A 26645-nucleotide genomic window follows, 5' to 3' on the forward strand; every position below is an offset into this window, starting at 1 on the left:
TGCATTTTTTTTTAAATAACTCATATTTATCAATTGTTTATAAATTTAGACAAAAAACGATATTTTGCTGTATATTTATCAAAATTAACAAAAATACATTGATCTTTTTCATGAAAATTGGTAAATATTCTTCATACGCAATCAAACCAAATGTCACTTTAAAAAAGAGGGCTTTATTTCCTGAAAGTATAAGTAGATCATCTGCAAATTTAAATATAAGTCAATTTACCTCAGAAAAAACTAATTTTAAAGGATAGTTTTTCGAGAGTTCACTTTCAATATCATTTATAAAAAGATTAAACAAAAAGGGGCTAAAAGAATCTTCTTGTTTCACCTCTCCTCATATTTCGAAAAAAGTCTGAGTGCTGATTCCCCACTTTGATAGCTAGTTGAGTGTTCATATATTGTTGTTTAATAATACCATAAAAACGTTTAACAACTCCTAGGTCGTAAAGATTATAAAGGAGGGTTTTTCTCCATACGGAGTCAAAGGCCTTCCTTAGATCTACAAATTATGCATATATAATCTTTTTTATTTTAATGTAAATATTCATTTGTAATGGATTTTAATACACAGATACTGTCAGAAGTCCTAGTATGATTTTTACGAAAACCAAATTGAATCTTCGAGTCTTAGGTCCAATACAGCTAACTTCGAATTTACAACAGAAACAGCCAGTTAACAACACTATAATAAAAACACTTTAAAAAATCCTTAAATACAAATTGTAAAACACAGTTAAATGTCAAAAGTGTTATAGAATAAACGAATTTTTCACACAATTTTATTTTTAAAAATACAAAAAATAAGTTAAAACTAAAACTTTAGAAAAAGCGACACAATTAAGTATATCGTTAAAAAATAAATGATATTTAGTAAAAGGAACATAGAGGAAGTTATATAAGCAGATTGCAAAGAATAAACTGATAGTATCTTGTTATTTTAAATAGCCTCGTAGTAAAAATATAACATGATTAAAATAAAATGAACTAGAAAAATCAACAAATGATATTAAATGTAATTTTGACTTTTACGAAAATATACAATCGGGAGTGCAGATAGCTTTTCAATGCGCGACGTCTTCTTATTAAGGGCATACGATACAGTTACAGGGAAGGTAATGACGTTGCTAACGTAAAATGTTATTTTCTCGCATCAAACTATGACATATCGGGAAAAGATGCATTTTTCGATTGATTTTTATCATTCAGACTGATTTAATTTGAAAACGAGTGCATGGACCCCTATTTTTTAAAACAGCAATTTGTTTCATTTTGCAATGAGATTATGTGACCCAAATTTTATAAAACTGTAAATAGCGCAATTTTTTTAATTTTGATAAACATGCAGCAAAAAATTACGTTTTTTACTCTATTCATGACCATTTGATAAATATAGAGTTATTTTGGATTAAAAATTGCAAAATTTTTAACGATATTTATAAAATACAGAAATTACCGATTATTTAACAAAAAACAATTTGTGTTTATCTTCTAAAACAAAAAAGTTATGTCTTTCTTTCGAAAAAGAAAATACGGACACAAATCTAAATTTTGAGCTAATTTACAAAATTTCGACCTTATTTTACTCAAAAAGTAGCACATGAAGGTATATTTTTTATTACATATTTGATTTAATCAGGTAAAAAATTGCCTATATGCCCTTAAAGTGTGCACCAAGGTAGATTACTCTTAAAATAATATAGCATTCTGTGTAAAAATACAAATTGATTAAAATCTGACTTTGTATTTTTTTTTACCCATGACCATAGGTATGGGAAACAAGTTAAACCTTAAGTCCCTGCAAATGTACGTCACAGTTAATCAACAAGAGTATCTATTGCATTATGATAAAATGGACAAATTCGTTCATCTAACGGTAATGGTGGTTTCGTATCACGACCCATCTCGACAAACAGAGGTAAAGTTCAACATCTAAGTTTACATAAATAACTACATAAGTGGTGTGGCATACTGTTAATAACATAGTGTTCAGGTTGAAAGTCCTTCTTGTAACGGATACAAAGTCTGAACTTGATTTCATTCACATTCGAATTGTCATTCTAAATTTTGGTAAACCATAACTGTTAATCCACTATTCGTAATTTATTTTAATCACTTTAAAAAATAGTTCTTTGCTTCACCAAGTCAGGGTAATTTAAGTTGTAATCCATCCGTAGGGGACTTTCCTTTTTGAATTTCCTTGGATTTTTTTTTTGTGATTTTATTTTTTGCTAAATCCGGGCTGTATTAAGGGTTGCATTTCCATATTCATGATGCGAAATAATTTAACTACATTTATATTTTTCATTTTCTCTGTGATTTTATATTGTGAAATAAATAAATTTTGAATAAAATAACAGAGAAAATGAAAAACATATTTTAAATATCCCTAAAATATTTTTTGGATATAAAATCAAAGACCAATAATAATGATATAAATCTTATGATAACTTGATAACTGTCTCAATTTATAAATCATTAAACAAATCGGAACAAAGGACACAATATGCTCATAGTTGTTGATTATTTCTGTGTCAATTGTTCTGTTGTGGAGATTTGTCTCATTTACAATCATAACACAACTTCTTTTTTATAACATATACTTTTTTCAAAAACGAATTTGAATTATCTTTAAAGTTAACAGACACATGAAAGAACGCAAAAATGATCGAATTCGCAAATTTCAAAAATGTCTGTGTAAAATATGCAAGGTTTATATTGTAGTGAGGCATAATGCATAGAATGAAACTTATGTATCTATAAAATGAGGAGCAGCACACGCAAATTTAAAATTAAATTCTCTCAGTCCGTTAAGAATGACCCTTGAATTACACTTATTCAAAAACTTAATACAAAATTCCCGAAATCTAATGAAGGACATTGAAAATTATTTTTCGATAACAAGAAACATATAATACCTTACCGTTTGATTATAATCTACGAATAAATATGTTGGTAGTTTGCAAAAGGATGGTATTGAAGTACATTTCGAAACAGAAAATACGTAAATATCGATTTAGATGATTCGCATTATATTTGATTGTAAAAGAATGTAAAAAACTAACAATTATAAAGTAAAACTTATCTTGAAGACACACTGTTCTCAAAGATATACACATAATAGGGTACCTTATTTGTGAAAGCTGTAGCATTAGTGTAATTATAACAGCTTTAGACAAATCAATCAATCATTTTTTCTTTAGCAAAAACGGTAAATTCATCTGCCTTTTGTTTTTCGTGGAAATGTATACGTTGTCTTCTTAGTTCCGTGATTGATATAAAATGGAATTCTCTTTGACGTCAGTCTCACTTCCCATCCCTTTTGCATTAAATCTGTAAAATGCCTTGTTGTTGTCTTTATTTTATGGTCTATAAAAAATGGTATGTCATTGTTGTCTAGTTGCATTTCAATTCCTGCAGGCAATGGTTGCTCACATATCACAGTTTTTGTATATTTATCTACAATTGATAGTCTTCCTTTATCTGTGACAATCAATTCGCATTCGTTTGATATATTCCTTGGTGGAAGCCTGTAAAAAAGTGACTCTGTAGTAATATTGATTCAGAATGTAAAGAAGCAAAAAACCTTATCTTATGAAAAAAAAGTAGTATAAGTTTCTCATTTCCGGAAGAATCAATTGACGTAAAACTATCTACTGCTATATGATTTGCAAAACTTAAATACAACATGCAAATTATAGGGAAACGCATTATATTGTTCTATGAAGAGCATGGGACCAGTATAATCGTGGTTTAAACACTAGATAAGGCACAACAGTATTTTATCAATATGTTTACATCTCGTAAATCAATTTTTAATTTGCAAATCAAAACTTAAATCAAAGAGCTGAAACCTCTGAGGAAATAAATGACGCTACTGTCTCTAATATTGGGATATTTTTTATGTAAGTCTTGATTTTCACATACCGTAATTAGTATAACAATGCAACATGTCTCGTAAGCATATAAAAGAGGGACGAAAGATACCAAAGGGACAGTCAAACTCATAAATCTAAAACAAACTGACAACGCCATGGCTAAAAATGAAAAAGACAAACAGAAAAACAATAGTACACATGACACAACATAGAACACTAAAGAATAAACAACACGAACCCCACAAAAACTAGGGGTGATCTCATGTGCTCTGGAAGGGTAAGCAGATCCTGCTCCACATGTGGCACCCGTCGAGTTGCTTATGTGATTACAAATCCGGTAAATAGTATAATTCGGTAGGTCACATTCATGAAAGGGAAGGTGATTGTAGTTACGACGTAAGGAACATATAATATAATTGATATTCGTATATGGTGTGTGTGTGAAATGAGGATGACAACTGGCTGTTTTTTTAAAGAACAATGAATAGGTCAAGACTACCTGAATTATACAAATAAATACCGTAGAAAGGCTTGTTATATATTTCTCACTGGTACATAGTCCGAACCCCCTTCTCCCCAGAAAATTGTGGGTAAATAATCTTTTTGTTACTGTTATTAAAGGTCGAATGAAACTCAGGTAATTTCAAAGAATTCTAGTCAAACCGGCTGGTTAAATTGGCACCCGGTATAGTCAAATCGGCACCTGGTTAAATCGACACCTGATATAGCCAATTCGTCACCCATGTTAAATATATATTTTTGACAGTATTTTAAGAAAAAAGAGTAAAAATAAGAAAGGGGCTGCCAGGATTTTGTTCAGTATTTAGGCAAAAAGAGTTAAATACGTAAGGAAGGGATTGTCCAAAAATATTAACTTTCACATTTTGGGGGGTTCATGTACATTTTGTATATATATTTTTTTCTCAACCAAATGTGTATTTTTAACATGTTTAATCATATATATGAGGTATTGGATATTCTTTATGTATTTTTTAACCAGTTGAGCATTTTACAGGATTGTTGGTTTAATGCTGTATAAACTTTCCTGAAAAAAACACCCTTAAATTTGCTAATTATTTGGCATGAAAGTTTGATTTATTGAAAGGGACTCATAGTTTTCCATTTTATTTTTCTAATTGTCTCATTGTTAAAACAACAACTTGGGTAAGGGCTTCGTTGTTTAAAATTACCTTTATACACAACAGCATATTTACTATGTACTTGGTAAAATTAATCAATTGGATAGAAAATATTATAACAAATATTATTCGATGCCGAATTGACTTCAAATAGGTGCCGGTTTGACTTGATGCCGATTTAACTAGGTGCCGATTTGACTTGTACATTTCAAATCCTCTCGTTTGCGGTATTTTCTTGAGAAAACCTGTTTTCCATCATCAAACAGAAGTTGAAAATGCTTAAAAATGATTTTAGAACGCTTCATAATTGTTAAAATAAGTTTAATTCACTTAATAAACAATTTTGAAACTTGCGATGTTTAAACAGGAAGTTTAAAAAGCACGTGTAAAAGAAGAAATTAACCGGTGAGAGTCGAAATCCGTACATGACAGATATCACTATAATACGACTTTGAAAGTAAAACAGTTCCATCCTCTTGTAAAACAGTCTTTATTATACCTATCATATTAATGTTTGAAGGGTCCTAAGCTTATACAAACCATATAAGTCGGTATGAAACACCAAAACGGAATGAACAATAACCGATTACGTTTTGCAGTTTACAAATTCTAAGCTGGTTTACGGTTATCTATTTTACTATGTTTGGATCGTTTGAATCTAGCAGATACCAGTTTATTTCAAATGCATTGAAAAGAAACGAGAAATTTGTAATGAAAGGGTTAGTTTTTATATTAATCAGTTTTAATTTGATATTAAATAGAAATTACTTATTAATATGTAATGAGTTAAAATTATTAGTTTGAAAATGATGAGAGCGCCCTCTACAATAACAATGATGGCGGAACGTAAACAATCACCTCGCCGCAAAATTGAACATGTTCTCTTATTTCTTGATTATTGTACTCTATAGTCCGCACCCCCTCTGGAAAGTTCAATTTTGGAGAATAAAACCGCGGACTATACAAGCCTTTCTATGGGCAGGTCAACATTTTTGTTGTAAATAAAATAAAGTATGTAAACTGGTTCCCTTCCGACTACAACACTTTGTTTGAGTGTAGCGGAATACAAGCAGATACCAGTTAGTTTGTAAAATAGTAAATATGAAACCGAGTGCGGTAGGCGGAGGCAATAATCGACTTCCTGTTGATCTGGTCAATGGTATCGGAACAATACCGCTGAAGCGTCATTTCCAAAAAAACTTAGAGAATGCCATGAACTCTACTTTGAGGTTTTCCGAGTGAGTCAATATGGTAAGCGTTTCTTTCTTTGTATGCATGATCTGCTATGCAAGTTTGATCCGTGTTAAAATAGTACTGTCGGAAATAGAACGCAATAGGTCAAATTATAAAAAAGAAGATGTGGTATGATTGCCAATGAGACAACTATCCACAAAAGATCAAAATGACACATACATTAACAACTACAGTAAAACCTGTATAAACCGGTCAGCTACGGGACTATGAAAAGGGCCGGTTTGTCAGTTCACAGTTTAACACCTGACTAATTGATTATCCTGAAAAGCTATATTGTATAATTAAATATGTTTTGATTGCATATCGATTTTGAAATTAATTAGACAAACCGGTTTTGACAGGTAATAATTAATGTAATTAAGAGTATTGGGACTGCATAATAAGACCGGAATTCGGAATACACAGGGACCGGTTTACAAAGGGTATTTTAACAAAGCCTTTGAAGGGGAAAAAATGGGACTTTCATTTTCATGTAACACATAAACAAACGACAACCACTGAATTAAATTGTATGTTCTGGTATCATAAGATCTTCGCTGAAAAACACTATTTCGTTGGTTGAGACATTTTAGCTATTAACTTACAATGAAGGTGACCATTAAAAAAACTATTTGTGTTTCTTATTCGATATACATATATACCTGACACTGTAGGTCCCAAAACAACTGGCCACATTTGTTTTGTGCATTTTTCTTCGTTTGTAATCTATTGACGGTAATGGTGGAAGAACTCCAATTTCTATCTCAGCAATTTTCTCTTGAAAAGTATTGACGTCTTTAAACAAGGCTACATTTAGTTTTTCATCTTCAAAATCTTTCCTTTTTTCTTCTAAAGCAGTCAAAGTCTTTATTCTTGTTTTTGAATCTTCGGCGATAATCAAAAGCGTATCTTTTTCGAATTTAGTTTTTGCATTCACGTCGTCTATCATTTGTTTTACCACATCATCAATCGTTTGCCTGATCCTTTTTTCGTCTTCTTTTATTTCATTAACTACAGCTAAAGCCCGACAGTCAAAAACATCAATAGCCGTTTCAATTTCATTTAAGACTTCGTTTTCTTCCTGTAGTTTACATGCTATTTCATGTTTTACAATTTCTTTGCCTGTAGAAATGGTTTCGCTAATAGTAGAAACTTTATGGCCATTATGCGTTTCAGCGATACATCGACTACAAACCGGAACATTACAAGCAATGCAAATAAAAATAAAATCTTCATTATGTTCCTGGCAGTTGGGTTTGACTTTATATTTCAGCTGTGAACTGCTTTGAAATTCATGATGCCGTGTAGCCTTTTGCCTTGAGTGTAAGCCTTTACAATTTGTACAAAAGTGTTGTTCACATTCGATACAAAACAGTTTACCTGGAGAACTATTGCAAATTTCACACGTTTTAGACGCTACCTGAGCCATAAGAGATTGTCTGGAATATATAAAGAAATGAATACAAATATATATTTGTTTGCAATAGTATTGCAAAGAGTATGTATAGATGTAAGATAACAAAATAAATAGTCACGTCTGTAATATAATTTTCTGATAAGATGTCACTAGTAACCCGAATTTAGCTTGAACGGACAAAAACGTGTTAAAGCTATTTGAATGAGAGTAATCGTCATTTGATAAAGATTGACAAAAATCAAAAATTATTTTTGATTCATTTCAATTCATTTTAACGCCAGTCAAATAGATTTCTTTGCGGTCAATCAATTGAAATCAAGTTGGTGGTAATATACGTCAAAGTAATTGGTACGCACTGAAACCCGAACCGGACCGGAATCCGGACCCGGACTTTGATATGAAACCCGGACCTGGACCGGACGCTGGACCCGGACTAAATGCCGGACCCGGACTGGGTTGAAATTGTAGGGGATGTGAATATTCTTACACTTTTACTCAGGAGAAGGAAGACAATTTTTTGAGAACTGTAACAAGATGCATAAGAATAAAAAAATCATACATACAGTATAAATATTTAAAAATGACTTTAAAAACGCATGGAATTAAAGGGGTAAAGTGAATTTTCTTAGAATCATTCATTTATTTCCTTTTATATTTAGAAGGAAGTTATTTTTTGCAGAAATATACAAGATGCATAGCATGTATGATAATTACAAAAATAAGTCAAACCTACAGTGAGTTTAATGTTTATACGTCCTTGAAGTGGTATTCAAATTGCCTACGCGTATGAGTTAAGAAATGTTTCGTGTATGACTATCACTGTCGGACTCAACACAAACAAAATGTATACCTAATGTATATTACACCAAAACAACCGGCCAGGTATACATGCACTGTTGTATAATACACAGTCAGCAGTGACGCGATGCATGAACCTTCATTAGGTAATTGTGTAATCAGTGTTTAAAAACCCGACAGGAAATCGCCAGAATACCAGGTCATGTCACCTCACAATAACTCTGGCAATAATCCCGTTAGTCATGCTGATGATCAAATCAAGGAAGAACCGAATTAGACAAATGTATTACATAAAAGTGTTATGACCAAAATGTGTGATTTTGAAAACTGTTTTAAACGGATTTTGAACTATGAGATAATTCAATAATCTATAATACTAAAATTACGAGGTCCAATTTGTCAGCCGTCATCACGTAAAAACGACGAATCAAAGAATTCAACTTTATATATAACTAATATAGTACAAAGGTGTAGATTAAAAATTACACCACTCAAGGCCCTTTTGTTTTCCACGTAATTAATATTGCCAATAATTAAGAAGTTCCGGGTCGAGTCCGATACCGATACCAATAGTATATTCACCTGTTACATATTACCTTATCTGTACGTTCCGCATCTGACAGGCGCACCACCAAACGGTGTATTCAGGATTAATATGCTATATACACGGGTCAAAATCACAGGATTGACACTACTAAATTGTAGTATTTTAATCAGTAAGACTTTTTAATATAACAATACGAATACTAAACATCTGGACTAAAAATAAGGCGTATAGGTACAGTTTTCAATTTGTTAGCGGGCATGACGTAAAACAGCGAATCAAAGAATTCAACTTTATTTATAACTAATATAGGACAATGCTGTTGATTAAAAAATACTCCATTGCAGGACCTTTTGTTTTCCAAATAATTAATATTACCAATAATTGATAAGTTCCAGTTCGACGGGTTAAAACAGAAAGATTTGAAAACAGAGAAAACTGTGTATCTTATAATCGGCATGATTTTATCAGATGACAATACTAATACTAAAAGGCTTGCGCAAAGTTATATACTTTAATTCAGTCACGGACCCGCGATATCATGGGTGTGTTCTAGTCTTATCTATTATTCCCATACATTTATTTGTTTCAAAAAATAACTATCAAAATAAACAGTTTAAAAACAACTGACTATAATGAATAAGTTCGTTTCATCAAATAATTTTTGAAGTTTTATGTCTTTATCGATATCTATAGTCTGCCAATACACCTAGTCCGAGGTTACTTCAGGTCACCATCCGGACTCGCCTATTACATTTGATTCTTTCGTTAAATGTCGAATACATATCTTATAAATTTCTTATGTATTACATGCTTGATCAAATGTCCCGTCAATATACTTTACGACAATAAACAGTTTACATACAGTTAGTCATCGTAATGCAATACACGCAAGTATAGTAAACTTCAAGCTAGTCCAAGGTCATGTCAGGTCACAGTCCGGACTCACCTGTTCAAGATTGTGTATTACACGGTTGATCGCTGCTTAAGTGTCGTTTTAGTCCTGGTATCTATGATGAGTTTATTTATTGATTAATTTTTATACCGATGCCAATCGAACAGTTAAAGAAATAGAGAAACTAATAGGCCACGCCCCCGTTAAACTATTTCAAACTGGCATCAATTCGTTTTAAACATTGTTGAGACCCGGGCTTTGTACAGATGTACATCATTCAATCAAAACAACCTTGATTTATGTATCGTTTATTTGTTTCAAATTTTATCGAATTTAGTTAAATGTGTGTATTCTTAGTAAAGTCACATGCTTCACGATTTTTAACAAATGAATGAACAATACACGTGACATTTAAGAAATTTAAATAAAAAAAATAAAATATTGATGCACCGTGACGGTTTAAAAATTGTGAATCTGTTGAAAATAAAATAGTAAGATGTATAACATAATTTTAATTTGCCAAAATGCAGTAGATCTTTATCTCACATATTCGTTTCAAAAATTGCTAAGTGCTATGAAAACTCGTGGCATGTAAGTAACGTGTGGTCCCTTGCAATTACTTACGAAACTTTAGGTATTCCTGTATATTTACCGTTTCTCTTTTTCTGTTTTACTATATTGTACTCGTAAATTAAATATATCACGGAAATAAAAGTAGCTTCACAGAAATTATTCATTGCGTACATGTATATAATTTAAATCTTATATTTTCGGTAAACAACAAATATTCACTAGTTGTATATTGATAAATGAAATAGCTTGTAATGAAAAACAATGTTTTGTTAAATAATAAAATTGATGAAGATAATGTTGACATTTGTTGAATTTAATCAAAAGTTTATTCTTGCTCAAAATTGTAAATGAAGTAACAGATCAATGAACTTTTAAAACTGTGTTAAATTGTAATACCGGTCACTGGAGCAAAACAGGCGTAAATTGTGGAAGAGCAGCAAAATCAAACGAAAATATAGAAGCGTTATAACGATTCTGGAAAGGGATTATCGTGCTATCATGCACCGTGACGTACAAAAATTCTTGTAATAAATGAACATGTATCCTGTATATTTGAGATAAAGTTTAGTCTGCGATAACGACGGGTAGGTTTCAGTTAAGCGATCTTGACTGGCTTTTAGTCGGCATTCTCTTACGCCTTTAAATGCACTTAAAAAAACTGATATTAACGTTTTGGGCATCTAATTCTACCTTATAAATTTAAATGACCATAAACATTGTAAAAAAAAAACAAGAAAGGAAAAGAAACAATTCTGCAATGTTGCTCTCATATTATTTTATTAGCTATATTTTAGCGGTAATTTCTTAATAAAAACTAATATTTCATCTAGGTACTCTCGATGAAGTTACATATTAAAATGAATTTCATTCGTCGGAAAGTTTGCAAACTTTCAATCCAGGTGTTTTCATCGAGGTCCGCGTTCATGTTTCAATTCGATACACAATATGAAGTCCAATATGGTAAACGTGTTTATATAGACTCTAAGATGTCCGAGTTAACAAAAAGAATTAGAAAAATAACACTTTTACAATTCTTCCAACACAACAAAAGTAACTATTTTTTTTCGTTGATGAAAATTATTACTAATTATATTAGAACAAGCTAAGATTTGTATACTCTGCAATTCATTCCTCGAGAAAATAAATTTTTGACGAGAAAAGCTTTTTAATTGGGAAATTTGAGCTGCTTTATAATTATGTATTAGTTGGTTTTTATCCAACGTAATCCTAGGTTTGAACGTTGTTTTCGAGTTGTTTTTAGACTTTTAGAATATGTAATATGGTTTATCAGTAGTTCTGTGTATGAAAACCAGGGGCAGGTCCAGCCATTTCAAACAGGGGGGCGGGGGAGAGGGTTCCAACCCAGAGTGAAGGGGGCCAACTATATGCTCCCATTCAAATGCATAGATCGTCCAAAAAAGGGGGGTCCAACATCCCCCTACACCCCAGGATCCGACAATGACAACGTATAATAATCGGTAGATGTGTAAATATTGACACCTGTGTGTATGGATTAGCAAATCTTCTGATCAGGAAAGAAATTACAAACTAAAATCTGCTTTAAATGAATATGTACAAATAAATGTTAAGTGGCAAGTAGTACCGATATGCATGGCTTCATAATACAATTCTCGCATTACCATTTCTTGCATTTTTTTATATTTTGAAACTCTCTTTTGTGAATTTATTTCCCCCTCTTCAACAAAAAAAAGAAAGAAAGAAAGATTGGCTCCTGTGTTTTTATAAGAAATACTTTAGTATTATACCGCAGTTCAAAATTCATAAATCGAAAGAGAAAAAAACAAATCCAGGTTACAAACTAAAACTGAGGGAAACGTATCAAATATAAGAGAACTACGACACAACAGAGACACAACACCGAAATGTAACACACAGAGAAACGAACTATAATGTAACAATCGCCATTTTCCTGACTTGGTACAGGACATTTTATGAACCAATGATGGGTTGAACCTGGTTTGTGGCATGCCAAACCTCCGGCTCTAATGACAGTGTTAATGAAAATTAATCATTAAAATGACAACATTACACGACAGGGTTACAATAAATAAACAGATAAATGGTAGAAAGTATAGGACAGAGAAACAAACGAATAATAGCCGTCAAAAGGTAACAGGTTAAACAATATTTGTTTACGCCAGACGCACCCTACGTCCACACAAAACGATGCGGAGATTTAAAAAGTTTGAAAGCCATGATAACAACTACAAAGTTGAAGATCGCCGAGGTCCAAAAGTTCCAAAAAGTTTTGAGGCCAGGGTTATCCGCCTGGGACAAAAACATCATTATTATCAAGAATAAATTTAGAGATATTCAACAACCTGTCATAGAATACCCAACATTTATACCTGATAGCAGTCTACAAAGATTGGTGTATTGTTAACAATAATTAAATTTCTGTGGTTCAACAACACGGTTCGTTTATTATAAATGGCATAAAAAGAAAAATACTGTATTTCTCTATTTTCAAAGGAATCATGTGAGTGTAAATCATTTCCACTTGTGTTCATATTTTGTCCGCAAAAATGAGTAAAGGGTAAAAGCCGATACAACAAATTAGAGTAGTTTATTGTAGGGCACTATATTTTAAGAACAAAATTGACAACGAATCAGGAAGAAAACAATAAAGAGTAAATAAACTCATCATAGATACCAGGATTAAAATTTTATATTACCCCAGACGCGCGTTTCGTCCACAATAGACTTATCAGTCACGCTCGAATAAAAAAAAGTACGAAGTTGAAGAGCATTGAGGACCAAAAATTCCTAAAACGTTTTGCAAAATACTGCTAAGGTAATCTAAAGTTTTGTTAACAGTTACAATGTTAACAATGATCACGTAATTGAATTTGAACCACAGAGCCTAATTCAATATTTACTATGAGTACTCCTTTGAAGCAAAAATTGATGACCACACCTTCAACGAATAGTGACATAAAATTAAATCAGACGACTAAAATATTGACCGAATTTTCCAATTCTAACAAAATTGAAAGATTGAAAATAAAATATCACTTCCTTGGAAAACTTAGATCAAATCAAAGCTAAAAAAAAAACTTTATCGACGTGGATAAGATATTGCAGTCAACAGCACTATGTTCTGAAATTATCATGAAATCTACTGAAATTTGATTTCCAGAAATATATGGGTTCCAGAAAACATCATTGGCGCATGTTAAGGTAACGGTAAATGGGGAAGTGAAACCAGATTTCAGTCACAAGACCCCCACGAGTGTACAAAAACACCATACTATTAAAGCTCATTAGGTTTTGTCTGTTAAATTTACTAGACTCAATGCAAGCTGGCAGCCACTTGTAGCAGCCAATTAAAATAGCAGCTATTTTTTTTCCAGCAGACAATGTTGATGATATATGTAAAAATAAAAAAAAACTGTATGAGACTCAAACATTCCAAAAATCTAAAATTCATAGTAACATATAACTTAACAGAGGAGTTCGACAATTTCACGACATGTACTGATTCTCAAAGCATTTCAATCCGTTTTAAATGCCAATGATGATAGCAGCCACTTGTTTTCAGACGATACTGTTTGTTTAATAAAAAATAAAATTGTACAATTTGCTTTTCGAAACCGGTTTTTTGTTCTTTTTGTCGTTTTTTATTCTTCATAATCAGGAAGTACAGAAACAATTAATGTAATTTCAAGTTAACTATTTTTATGCCCCACCTACGATAGTAGAGGGGCATTATGTTTTCTGGTCTGTGCGTCCGTTCGTGCGTCCGTCTGTCCCGCTTCAGGTTAAAGTTTTTGGTCAAGGTAGTTTTTGATGAAGTTGAAATCCAATCAACTTGAAACTTAGTACACATGTTCCTTATGATATGATCTTTCTAATCATAAAGCCAAATTAAACTTTTGACCCCAATTGCACGGTTCACTGAACATAGAAAATGAAAGTGCATGTTTCAGGTTAAAGTTTTTGGTCAAGGTAGTTTTTGATGAAGTTGAAGTCCAATCAACTTGAAACTTAGTACACATGTTCCCTATGATATTATCTTTCTAATTTTAATGCCTAATTATATTTTTTATCCAATTTCATGGTCCATTGAACATGGAAAATGATAGTGCGAGTGGGGCATCCGTGTACTTTGGACACATTCTTGTTAATATCTATTTTTGTATATATCAAATGAAAACATTTCGATACACACGTAAATAAACTCATCATAGATACCAGGATTACAGTTTTATATTTACGCCAGACGCGCGTTGCGTCTACAAAAGACTCGAATCAAAAATGTTTTAAAGGCCAAATAAAGTACGAAGTTGAACAGCAAAAATTCCTAAGGGGTTTGCCAAATACAACTAAGGTAATCTAATCCTGAGGAAGAAAAGCCTTAGTTTTTTCAAAAATTAAAACTTTTGAATAAAGGTTATCTGTTTTTGAATGTGAACAAGTATTTTCTCAAAGAACTATTTTGTACGAATGCATCATTAACAATTCATTAATTTTTTAACTGATATTTTCCTTATCAATTGTGCCAGTACAAATAATTGACTTTAATTTTAGAGATGGAAACATCTATCTTCTAGACAGCTTATCATTGCACTTGAACTTCATTGGAATATCTGTTAACAAAAGTCTACGATAAAGACAAGAAAAAATAATTGTTAAAATTATTCAAGAAAATCTAACTTTTTAAAAATACATTTGTTCTATCAGTGAAAAAATAATGCTTGTATTTTTTGTGGAAAAACTGTAATAAAAAAATACAGAGCTTACTTAATTCCTAGGTATATACAGATTTAACATATATGTGAAATATTACTGTTTTGAAGTCATTAGCTCTACCTATTCTAATTCAGTCATTCACCGTTTTGCAAAACCCACAGAATGATAAACTAAAATTTATTGATATTATTTGTTTTATTATCTTGAAGATAGAAAAAACAGATAAGAACAGTTATAGGAATGTATGAAGCAAATACTTTTATCAGAAATGTTGGCATCTTGCTTGGTTCCAAATTCAAATTCAGGTGTTCAATAATAAAAAAAAAAGAGAAAGGTATATAGCAATTTCTTATCAGTCAGGACATTGTCCGGACATTATTGTTATCCGCATTTTTGGAAAACAAACTATTATTATAAATTGCGTTTAACACCGTTCTAGCACTCTTTTGGTTTATTTTTTTTAATCATAACACAATCACTATTTTATAATCAGATTAAATAAGTTTTAGCATATTTCTCTTGTTTTAAATTCTGAATGATTAATAAAATAAAATATTGAGCTTCTTAACTTGAATATTTTGTATTTTCCATGGCGCTTCTTTGATTAAATGAAACAAACATTCCGTTATTTGTATGTGCTTATCGTGTGACGTAGTAATGATTGCACTTTGTAAAACAGTTTTTTCACTGGCTACGCCTCTTATGGGAATATATAATATTCATAGATGTTTAATTCTGTTTACGTACTTGTTTCTCCGATAAGATCTCTATAATTCGTCTCACAAAGAGAAAAATATCTTGGAAATGTAACCAGTATAAAACACAAAGTACTGGTGAAAAATGAATTCTGAGGCAGACAAAAAAAAAGGTAGAAGTAGCACAGCATTTGAGTATAAGTTTATACAAAGGGGCATATACAAGTTGAAAATATGCCGCCCTTTGTTTTGATCTTTGTATAAAAAGTAGTGCATATCAAGTTTTTGTTCTTATGTATTATAATTTATACCCTTTAGAATAGTTAAAGTTTTACAGCTTTAGTCGCAAACGGAGTTCCCATGGGAAATTGCATCGTTAAATTTACAGAAATGCAACCTTTATATGGTAACAAAAATGAAATTTACCAAATCTTGTTAAATTGAAATATTTTTCGAAATATTAACGCCGTTTATTTGCATTTCCAATATAACTGTTATGTTTGCCACTGGACATATAGCATCAGTACATTACTTCGATTATGTTACGCGTTACTGTTGAAAATTGATTAAAACCCCCTTCCAATATTTAATACAAGCCTTATTTAAATGTTATTCACAGCACACATATTTAATTTAGTACACGGGTGTCATTCGGTTTAACGAGAGAAATGGTCGTGAAAGAATATCTAACTGCGGTCAAGTATTGAGAGACGATCGTGAAAGTTCTGGTAACGGTAACGGTAAGACATTCAATCGAGAAGACATATGAAAGGTCAATACATATTCTAATTTAATTAATTACACAGACAAATTTACGACAAAATAAAACTGTCTGTCAAAATGGTTCAACATTATGAACAGTATGTGAGAATATCCAGTTTTAAAAGCACATAGTGATAACAAAACAACAAAAGGCAGATTACTTCTCGACATTTCAATGACATACAAAATGTAAACAAACATGATTTTTTTCACAAATTCGACTAGAAAAACTACTTTAATACGAATAAAGGCATTCTATTTGAATCAATCAAATGGTTCTCATAGTTATTTTGTATAAACATAATCTGAAACTTGGTAAATAAAGAACTATTTACACAAACAATGATTTTTCGGATCGTGAAAGATCACGTACCGCATTTTTGAAGATCGTGAAAAGGATCGTGAAAGATCTGATGTTACGAAGACGTTCAAATTATTCTTCAATTATATCATAATTAATATTTGTTATTGGTATTGAGAAAAGCTATATAGGTAAACATCCTCAATAGGTTTAAGCTTTTCAAAGTATTAATATTTTCAGAAAATGAAATGTAAAATAGTTGGATGATTGTAGGATGAAGCTTTTTATTGTCATGTGAAGTACTCACTTATCACGAGTTACAGGATACCCACATTTTGTATATTAATTCCTTTAAACTACATGTCCGTCAGACAGGATTCAACTGACCCGAATTTGCCTTATTTCTTGGATGAAAATTTATTTTTTAAGTCCGTATCGCGGATTCGTTAAACTTTAGGATAACTGTCTGTTGTTATGATTGTGAGGTGTACATTTTCGACTTCTGCAAGGTTTCAAATAACATCGAACTCATTATCATGCATCATTCGGCAATGCTCGTTTTATGTTGTCTAGCTTTTTGGATATATACCTGTATGCTATAGCGCCATGGTATTTCGTGTATGGTGTACATGTCTGTCTGCATGTTCCATATACATGTATGACCATGATGACGTCAATTGTATTTAATACATTGAATGATAATAAGATGTCTATATATGGCTGTCGGTCAGGGTTCATATACTTTCTACCTTATGTTTCGAATTAATTGGCCAAGCATAACATTTACATTTGTCAGTTTCTAGGGCACTGTAAGGATCGGAACATATTTATTTGGTCTACGGGATATTTGTAGAGATCTGTATGTCATGGTTCATCTGACCTTGCACTCTTTTTATGAACCATTGACAATCATAATTAAAAAAAAAATGTGGTATGATTGCCAAAGAGACAGCTGTCCACAAAAGACCAAAATGACACAGACATTAACAACTGTAGGTCACCGTACGGCCTTCAACAATGAGCAAAGCCCATACCGCATAGTCAGCTATAAAAGGACCCGATAAGACAATGTAAAACAATTCAAACGAGAAAACTAACGGCCTTATTTGTATAAAAAAAATGAAGGAAAAACAAATATGTAACACATAAACAAACGACAACCACTGAATTACAGGCTCCTGACTTTGGACAGGCACATACATAAATAACGTGGCGGAGTTAGACATGTTAGCGGGATCCCAAACCTCCCCTAACCTGAGACATAACAGTACAACATAACAGTATACCAGTACAACATAAGAACGAACTATACAAATCAATTGAAAAGGCTTGAGTCATCAGATGGACAAAAATACATTAAGCGCATTAAGCGCATTTGACACTTCTAGTAAAACCCTTGATCTTATAGACGTTCAAAAAATTAACTATCATAAGTAAAGCAGACGAGACACTACAGTATTTGCGCTTTTGTATTCTATAGTCTGTAGTATATAGTTAAATCAATCCACATCTGCGTTGTATATACAGAACTTAAGAAAGTACGCAACGGTTGCACAAAATGTTGGTTATCGTTCAATCTCAAATTACTCAAGATGCTGTTTTGCTGTAATTTTTTGTTTGAAGGATATCTTTTTGGTTTAAACGTTACATATCCATATTATTGGCTAAATAGTGTCGGTCTGCCTGAACTGCACTTGACCGATTCTCAGAGCTGAATCTTTCAAACTTATTTAGAGACGTTTTTAGTTGTTGTTTTTTTTTTTTAACTTTTGAGGTAAAGTGTTGAATAAAAAAAATTTAGCTTTAATGTTCATCCTTATCAAAATAGTTACAGGCTTCAACAATTTGCAGGTTTAACAAATGGTCAAAGAAATACTGATTTCTGATTACTAGTAATAAGTGTGGTCACGCATTATCTTTCACGATGAAAATAATGCGTTGCCTAATCTTTCACGATCAAGTTTGAAGGATATTCAACAAATTCAAGGTTTTCATATACAAATTAATGCTTTTAAGAGAAGAACATACCTTAATTTTACTGTACTATCAGATACACCAAAGATTGAATTTCAAATGTATCACGATAAACTGAAATATGACCATTAAAGGTACAAAAAGCATGTTATTTGTAAGTAATTTCATAGACATTGCGCCTTTTGTGTTTTTTCATAAAGTACTTGATATTTTCAGTATTTCACAGTTATGTTGAGGAAGTTAAACAATTTTGACAGACATAATTTTTGGTCGGATTTGTTCCGCGTTTAAAAAGATTCTGACCTAGAATTTTCATTAAATGTCTTTCACGATCCGTTACCAGAGCTTTCACGATCGTCTCTCAACACTTCACTGGGGTAAAGTTGATGACCATAACTGCATTCACGGTCATCCCAAGATGTCGGATGAAAAATTAGGTCAGTATTTGTATTCTCTGTTTAAGTGTTTCTATATCATTTTCTTTACAAAGCATACATTGGTACAATGTAAATTTATAAAAGAATCACACGGAAATCACACATTACTACCCAGAAATGTGTATGAAACAGGAAATTGGATTTGAAAAAATCGCTAAGATGACCGTAAATCGTCAGTAAAATATTTTCAAGATGACCGTAACATAAAACAAGGATGACCGTGATTGGTAAAAAGATGACCGTAATTTGTAAAGGATGACCGTAATTTATAAATGATGACCATCGATTCTAACAAATATCCGTATTTGTATTACCTTTTTTGTATCAAATAATTGATTGTGTTGGTATAAAACGTATTTATAAGACTGCATTATCCTATAGGTAAAAGAATATAAGACTTGCTTCAAATACATAGTTCACCAACTGTATTAAATCGTATCCGAATGAAAGAGGAATCTTGCTAGCTTTAAACATGAGCTATGTTGTAGACAATGTGCTTACAATGTAAACATTTTAACCTGTCTGTAGTATAACTCAAGGAAACAGGTGTATATATGTTGCACCTGCTTTGCACGATAGTGTTGTATATATATTATGGGAGGGCACCTTTTATATATACAAGGGGGTTGGATTGTTCAACAATTTTTGCATTTTTAATTCTATCCGATGTACAATGTATATAGTAATGTAAAAAATCTAAATTGTACAAGTGAAAACAAAATTATAAATTTAGAAGAACTAACTATAGCATTCAAAAGATGTTCCTCCAATTTTAAAGTCAGTGGCGATTATGCCCAAGAAGGGTGTCCAACGAAATTAAAAATGAACTTTATTAGGTCGTTAGTTTTCTCGTTTGAATATATTTTACATTGTTATTTAGGGGGTCTTTTATACTGACTATGTGGTATGTACTTTGCTCATTGTTGAAGACCGTCCGGTGACCTATAGTTGTTGATTTCTGTGTCATTTTGGTCTCCAGTGGAGAGTTGTCTTTTGGAAAGTTGTCTAATTGGCAATTATACCATATTTTTTTTATATTTATGAACTATTGCCAAACATTAAAGCAAACCTAAAAGAGATAGGGCGATACAAAGACTTCAATTGCGTATTGAAATCCTTATCTAATGGAATATTTACTGAACATATTGCCTTTCATTTGTTACTAAATGTCGGAATGTTTAATCTCAGTCAAATCAACTGAATGCAGGATAAATTTTTCAGTTCCTTCGGATCCGGTATTGTCAAGGGACTGTTTGTATATTTCAAGGCAGATGTTGAGATTTTAATCTGATTTCGCTGGATAATCTTAAATATGTTTAATCAATGTTTGTTTTCTTCAACTTTTCGTCGTATCGCTGTCAATTTGTAAATATATTCTTACCTACACAGTTTGGAGTTATACAAGGAGATAACATTAGTCCTAACCTGTTCAAGATTTTCATCAATGACCTTCCCAACTATTTGGAAAAATCTCTAGACCATAAATATTAATAGGCATACATGTATCATCCCTAAATCCTTAAAAACTAGTACTTTATGCATGTTTTTGATCATGCTATTAAGCTTATTCTTCTACATGGAATAATTTAGATATGGAAACCAACTAATTTGCATGGATAAAATTAATTCAAATTTAACTTGTGAAAAGCTACACAGTAAATTTTGTAAATTCATTCTTCAAATAAAAACATAATTTGTGCAGCCCTATCTGAAACTTGGTCGGTTTCGACTGTACTTTTAAATAGTGGGGTCTATTTTGAATTATTGGCTTAGACTAGAAAATTTAGACTAATTTCCTTTATTACCAGCATTCAAATATCTAAGTATAAATCGTCATGGTATGGCTTTCTCCAACACATTTTAAAAACTCTTTCCTGGTTTTGCAAATCTAAATGATGGGGAAAATATTTCAAATAATACCATCAGGAAAATATTGAAAGAGACGTTCATAAAAATTTTAGAAGGATCAACTGACCAAGAAATCAGGAGAGCTCCGCACTTATGTGAAAGTTAAGGATAATTATGATTTCGAAAAGTATCTATATAAATATCATAACAAAATTTTAGCGTAGGAGATCATTAACGAACTTGAGGATGTCATCTGACCATTTGCAGATTGAAATAGAACGATACCAGGGAACTCCTCCAAACCTTAGAGTTATGTCAGCAATGTAATTCTGGTAATATTGAAAATGAAGTTCATTTTCTCTTTTATTGCACAAAATATAACGAAGACAGACACCGTTTACATCACATCTGAATCATGTTCCAATTTCATTAACTTAAATTCCTCAAGAGAATTTGCTAAGGCTGCTGTCTTGTCAAAACTGAACTGTATGAAAAGAGTTGTGTATATTCCTGGTTAAACACTGCAAATAGCAGATTTATATTCCATGTTTCGCAAAATTAGCTATTGTTGTATTTAAAAAAAATAATTGTTAAGTGACAGGATTCAGTTTCTCTATTTATTTTGTTCATCTGCTTCTGACACGGGGAGGATTGCTGTTATTGCCTATCGCAATCAACAGTATATCCTACAGCACCGTCCCTTGGTGTCTCCAACCGATAAACAAATTTCCATCGTTATAAATAATAATTTAAGTTTGTTCAAACTTTACTTTTAATGTATTTTTTTTTTGTGCATTGCTGGACATAGAAATAATAATGATAATATGGAAGGAAGGGGGGGGGAAGAACTTTTAATGTATTGTTGTTATTAATACTATTTTCATTCGTCTATTATAATATCTGTCACGTTATATAATGTACAATGTTTGTTGCATATATACTTTCATTATTGATAATTGTAAATGCCCGCTTTGGGACCCTGATTGGAAAAATAAAAAAAAATATTTGTATTCAAATTTTAACGTTGTCATCAATAAATATTTAATTATTTACGAGAAATATGCAATTTACTATCATTGTCATAAACTCTAAATACGGCAAATAGTTGAAAAGAAATTGATAAAACATATTTATATTTTATAACCGCTAAACGAGCCCCTATTGAGACAAACTCAACAAACAGTTATGAATACAAATATGAATATTTCTTAGAATTGACGGTCATCCTTTAAAAGTTACGGTCATCCTTCACAAATTACGGTCATCTTTTAGCCAATTACGGTCACCCTTGTTATGAATCGCTGATCTTGTTACGGTCATCTCGATTATGATTTACGGTCATCTTAGCGATTTTTTCAAATCCAATTTCCTGTTTCATACACTTTTCTTGATAGAAATTTGTTGATTCCGTGTGATTCTTTTACAAATTTACATCGTACCAAGGTATGCTTTGTAAAAAAAAATGCTTTAGAAACACTTAAACAGACAATACAAATTCTGACCTAAATTTTCATCCGACATCTTGGGATGACCGTGAATGCAGTTACGGTCATCAGCTTTACCCCAGTGAATACTTGACCGCCGTTAGATATTCTTTCACGACAATTTCCATCGTTAAACCGAATAATACCCGTGTAGTAGTACTATATCTAAATTATAACAACGAACAATCAAACAAAATACCGAATACGCCATTTTGATCATTTCAGACTTTTTATTCAATTTAACCACAATATTATTGTAGAAACAATTCAAGTAATTTTTGTTTTTTAATATTTATAAATATAAAAATACAAGAAACGATTGTTGCTGTTCAAAATAAGAATATTTCAAAGAAATGTTATCGTAAACGCAAAATTGAAATCAAATGTTTACGTGAGATATATGTTCTCTTACTTTCATTATTTAATAATGTTAATGTGTTCAATATTACAATAACACTAACCTACTCACACACACACACATTTAACACAGTTGATATTTTGTAGATTAAATTCAATTCAATGTTTTATTAAAGTCTCATCTCTCAACAAGTACAATCAATCTTTATACATTGTAAAATAACACTAGATAAAATGAGAGCCATTCTATACAGAACTATAAGAGACTATTAAAATGCATAGATATAATACACAATATGAAATAAAATACTATTTACAATATATAAAATTTCTACGTCTTTTTAAAATCAAATGACAGGTTTTGGCACACACACGTATCATATTTACATCTGAGAATAAAAACACTAACTTTTGATTATCATCTAAAGTATTAAAATTATCATTAAAAGTTTCAGCAACATAATATAAATGGTTTCTAAAATCGTCATAAAGAGGACATCTTAATAAAACATGCGCTTCATCTTCAATAAAAACGTCACATATATGGCACACTCTATTTTCTAAAACAATATTTTCATATCTCCCTGTTTCAATTCTTAGGGGAGCAACACCACATCTAAATTTGGCGAAAGCACTTCTGTGATTGAAGGGTAAAGCTATTTTGCAGTATTCCTCCGGTTCAAAATTTTCCTTAAACAGTCTGTAAGTTCGTAGCTTATTGCCACCTCTGCCCGATATAAATTTATCAGAATGTAAAACAGCATGCCAATTATCGACATGTTTTTCGTGTAATTTTGACATAATTTTTTTTATAACATAGTTATTGTCCATATTTTCGGGACACGATAAATTACTTAAATTTAGTTCACAGAAGTTTTTCTTTACTAAAAAATTCCAGTTTTTAACACACTTATGCTTAATACTCATACTATCAGCCCACTTGTGAATTTTTGCATTTAACCGATTTGAGCTCATGTTATTTAATCTACACCACAAACGTATAATACTTTTCCACTGCTTATCAAACATAGGTGTTATACCTAAGTCTCCAGTAACTGCAGCATTTGGTGCATATTTTCCTACTCCGAGAAAAAACCTACAAGCCCTATTATGTATGGAGTTTATACAAGAATATGTTTTTACACCCCATATACCTGCTCCATATTCTATTATAGGACAAACCAAACTTTCATATAATTTTACAAATACATCGAAACAAACACCACCTAAAAGTTTACACTTGGCTATTACCAACCCTAAAGCTCTATTTGCTGAAGATGCAACTGCTTTTGCAGTAACATTATAGTCTAAATGTTCGTTTAAAAGGAGACCAAGATAAGTATAATTACTAGAAAACCTAATAGTATGGCCATTACAATTAAAAATTACATCAGATCTAGGTATAGATGGCGGTCTAAAATGTACAACGTTACTCTTGTTTGCATTAATTGTCATACAATTGTCCTCACACCATGTAGATAAAGCATTTAACAGAAGTTGTAGCTCTTTTTCATCGTTTGCTATAATTACAACGTCATCAGCATATAATAAAATACACAGTTTTTCATCACCTATTTCTATTCCGCAGTCAAAGGACTTAAGAAATGTAACTAAATCATTAATATAAGTTGAACAAAATGGGCGACAAGGGACATCCTTGTTTCAAGCCACAGGTAACATCAAACCAGTCGGAAATGGCCGTTTATTCTTACAGAACATAAAACATTTGTATAAATTGACTTAATAGCAGAACAAAAAGGGTGTGCAACACCCATTTTATTTAATTTATACCACAAAATATCCCTTTGTATAGTGTCGTAAGCCTTTTTAAAATCTATAAAGGCGCAAAAGGTTGATTTACGAAGTTTTTTTCTTACATCAATCAAATTAGTAAGACTAGATAATTGGTCTATTGTACTACGTTGTTGCCGGAAACCATTTTGCTCGTCAGCCAGTACATTGTTATCATCTACCCATTGAGCTAATCTATCGCTCAGTATATTACAGTACAATTTGTAAGACACTGCTGCCAGGGCGATCCCTCTATAACAAAGGGGGTCTCTCGCGTCTGACATGTTAGATTTAGGAATAGGATTTATAATAATTCTATTCCATAAATTGGGAACATTACCATATCTAAAACAAATATCAAATAAATGGTATAGAAATAGAGCTGAACTCTGGTTAAGAAAAACCTCCCCCGGTAGGTTATCGATGCCAGCAGATTTACCCCTTTTTGTCTTTTCGATAACTTGTACTGTTTCCTGAAACGAAATGGGTTCCGTCAACAAAAATCATTAAAAGTACTCGCTTCATTTAAACTGGTACAAGAATCAGAAACCCTAATCGAACTGTTTTGCTGATTAAGCAATTCTGAATATTCAGATTTCCATTTATCAAGAACATCTGTTAATTCAGAACTTACAATACCATCATCATCGATTACTTCCATAGGAATTACGTGTTTACGACTTTCTGCAATACCTATTTTACCAATCTTTTTCCAAAACATTTGCTGATTTTTGCTAAATTCAGAGAGTAATTGCTCGTGCATGTCATACCAATACTTCCTCTTACTTTTTTGAACCTCACTATCAAAATGTTTCCTCTTTTGTACATAAATAGCTTTTAGCTGTTGTTGTTGCATGTTATTACTTTTATTCCATGCTTTTTCAGCATTACACATCTCATACCACAATTTACTCAAAGATTCATTCCACCAGGGTTTCTTATTCCGCTATTTTTTTTTGATTGCTTACCACCAACAAAAATAGTCTTACTTGGTATTTTATCAGACATCTCTGATTCAACCGTTTTACAAAAATCATCATAAATGCCATTTACACAATTTTGTTGATGTTCAACAGTCTTAAGGTTTTCTATTAATGAACATATATTTTGATAAATGTTATTGGTATTCATAAAATTTGCAGGAATTTTATTAAAATCAAATTTCTCAAACTTCGTAGAAAATGTCTTATCATTTTCATTTTTTGGTTGTACATTAGACATAAAAGCATTTAAATCTATACTCCATTTAATTAGTGAATGATCAGGTATTAGTTTTTAATCTACCCCGTTCACGTCGAAGCCTGCGGACGTGACCAGATCATTTGCTCGTATAACACAAAAATCTTTAAACAAGTTTAAATTATCATAAGGTACAATGCAATAATCAACCACTGAACAGCCTTTTGTCGATACACATGTAAAATCATTGTTTACAAAGTTTCTACCATTGAGTATACAACAATTAACACTAATAAGGAAATCTATAAATGCATTACAGTATGAATTACACTTAAAATCAATGACATCTCTTTGACATAAATTGTCAACACCCTCAATATAATCACTTTCATTACCACATCTACTGTTAAAATGATGTAGATGATCAGAAGAGAAATGGGACTCAATGGAAATTTTTCGTTTTTACCCTGGCACTTGGATACTATCCGTGACAAAAATACAGCCATAGTTTGCATCGGAAAACAAATTGTGGATTGAATTGTTGAATATTAGTGAACAGTGAATACGTTACTATATTTTACGAGATGGAATTACGAGTCGCAAATAGACGCTGTTTGTTAAAAA

The 26645-nt window shown here is 31.6% G+C and overlaps 1 protein-coding gene across 1 annotated transcript in view; it reads right to left on the reverse strand.

The window, feature by feature from the left end:
- Positions 1-2398: 2398 nt before the first annotated feature.
- The window catches only part of LOC139486954 (E3 ubiquitin-protein ligase TRIM71-like), a 29846-nt gene continuing 5599 nt past the window's right edge, over positions 2399-26645 (reverse strand). Inside the window, exons 2-3 of the mRNA XM_071271995.1 lie at positions 6916-7692; positions 2399-3533 (exon numbers count right to left, since the gene is read on the reverse strand). Of these exons, the coding sequence (XP_071128096.1) occupies positions 3221-3533; positions 6916-7682 (1080 nt within the window). The 5' untranslated portion in view covers positions 7683-7692 and the 3' untranslated portion in view covers positions 2399-3220. The remainder of the gene's footprint in view (positions 3534-6915; positions 7693-26645) is intronic.

Source organism: Mytilus edulis, chromosome 8 (genome assembly GCF_963676685.1).
Source record: "Mytilus edulis chromosome 8, xbMytEdul2.2, whole genome shotgun sequence".
Lineage (NCBI taxonomy): Eukaryota > Metazoa > Mollusca > Bivalvia > Mytilida > Mytilidae > Mytilus > Mytilus edulis.